This window comes from Crocodylus porosus, unplaced genomic scaffold (assembly GCF_001723895.1).
Source record: "Crocodylus porosus isolate Cpor-Errol unplaced genomic scaffold, CroPor_comp1, whole genome shotgun sequence".
NCBI lineage: Eukaryota > Metazoa > Chordata > Crocodylia > Crocodylidae > Crocodylus > Crocodylus porosus.
Window position 1 is genome coordinate 59,076,186 of NW_017728948.1, and position 1,335 is coordinate 59,077,520.

The 1,335-nt window shown below is 36.1% G+C and overlaps 1 protein-coding gene across 3 annotated transcripts in view; it reads left to right on the forward strand.

Annotated features, from left to right (window-relative positions):
- The window catches only part of MICU3 (mitochondrial calcium uptake family member 3), a 90,836-nt gene that overhangs the window by 49,317 nt on the left and 40,184 nt on the right, over positions 1-1,335 (forward strand). For all 3 annotated transcript variants that reach the window (XM_019553134.1, XM_019553131.1, XM_019553132.1), the window contains exon 8: positions 278-316. In XM_019553134.1, coding sequence (XP_019408679.1) covers positions 278-316 — 39 coding nt within the window. The remainder of the gene's footprint in view (positions 1-277; positions 317-1,335) is intronic.

Consider the following 1,335-nt stretch of genomic DNA (forward strand, 5'->3'; position numbering starts at 1 on the left):
ACATGAATGCTGAACCCGCAAATAACAAGGGTTTCCTGTAAACTGCTCCTTGTAATTTAAGTTTATTATGCTTGGCTCCATGCATTTTCTATTTAGAGAATCTTAAATGTGAATTAAAAGACAACAGTTTCCTCTTCACACTTTAAAATAAAAATGTGAAAATTTCTCAGCGCAGATTAAGATTTACCTGTCCTAACCTATTCTGTTGTCTTTCTTTTTCTCTCTTTCTCTTTTTGGCTTCATTCTGAAATATGGTGCCCTTTTTGCTGTATGTCAGCGTCTTCAACTATATGGATATCACACTTCTACTAGCAGTGTATGTACTCTAAATATTTTCTATGTATATAGTCTTCATAAGTGAAATGGAATCATTTTCTGTAACAGTTGTATCTTTAGCAAGTAAATGATGTTTACAGTTGTAGAAAACTACACACTTAAAACAGAAGTGATATTCAAAGCTATAGAAAGTTTCCTGAGTTTGGTACAATCATCAAGCAACAGGCTAGCCTGTTCAGAGGTAAGGTAGCTCCCTCTACATAGGTAAGAAAGAAAAGGAACAGTTTTGCATCAGTAAGCTTTGGGTAGGGAGACAAATGCATATAAATTAACTTTCCACATCAGTTCTTAAACTAGGTTCTTTCCTTGCCCTAAAACATGATAGTCTTTAATCATATCTGTATTACCAGCATTCAGTTAATTTCCCATCTGATAGAGAAGAAAAAATCACAGTTATTACTTCTTTATTCTTTGTTTATAAAGTAACAAACAAGTAACCCTTACTGTAGGATGACAACTGGGGCTTTTAGGAGGAAGTCTCTGATCCAGATACAGTTCAAGCTGTTTTATTCTTGATCACCCTTTGTCATGCAAGAAATATTCAGCTTACTTTGGACATTTTTTTCGCTTTGGATGAATGGCTTCTCAGAGCACAAAAGAGTCTGACTTGTTTAAAAGATCTTCCTTCACTGGCTGACATTAAAAAAAGCCAGGGAAGACCTAAACGCTAATTCTTAATGGTAAATATGGGGGCTCTGTTCTTGATGAGCCTGGTTACTATGTTAATTAGACTGGATAAAAAGAGAGGTTGAATTTCTAGACATGAAGCAAAGATTTAAAGCTAGCCACCAATTTAGTTTACCATTGCTTGTTAGCTGTGCAATATTAACAAAAATAAAAGTGTCAAGAACTTTTTTCAGGGAACTGAAAACATACTGTGTTTACTCAATTCCAAGATGAGGGGGTTTTCCCCCTTTAAATGGGGGTGAAGCACCTTGTCTTGGAATTGAGTATGAAATGGGTCGGGGCAGAGCCACAGCTGCCTATCCCACCTGCTCC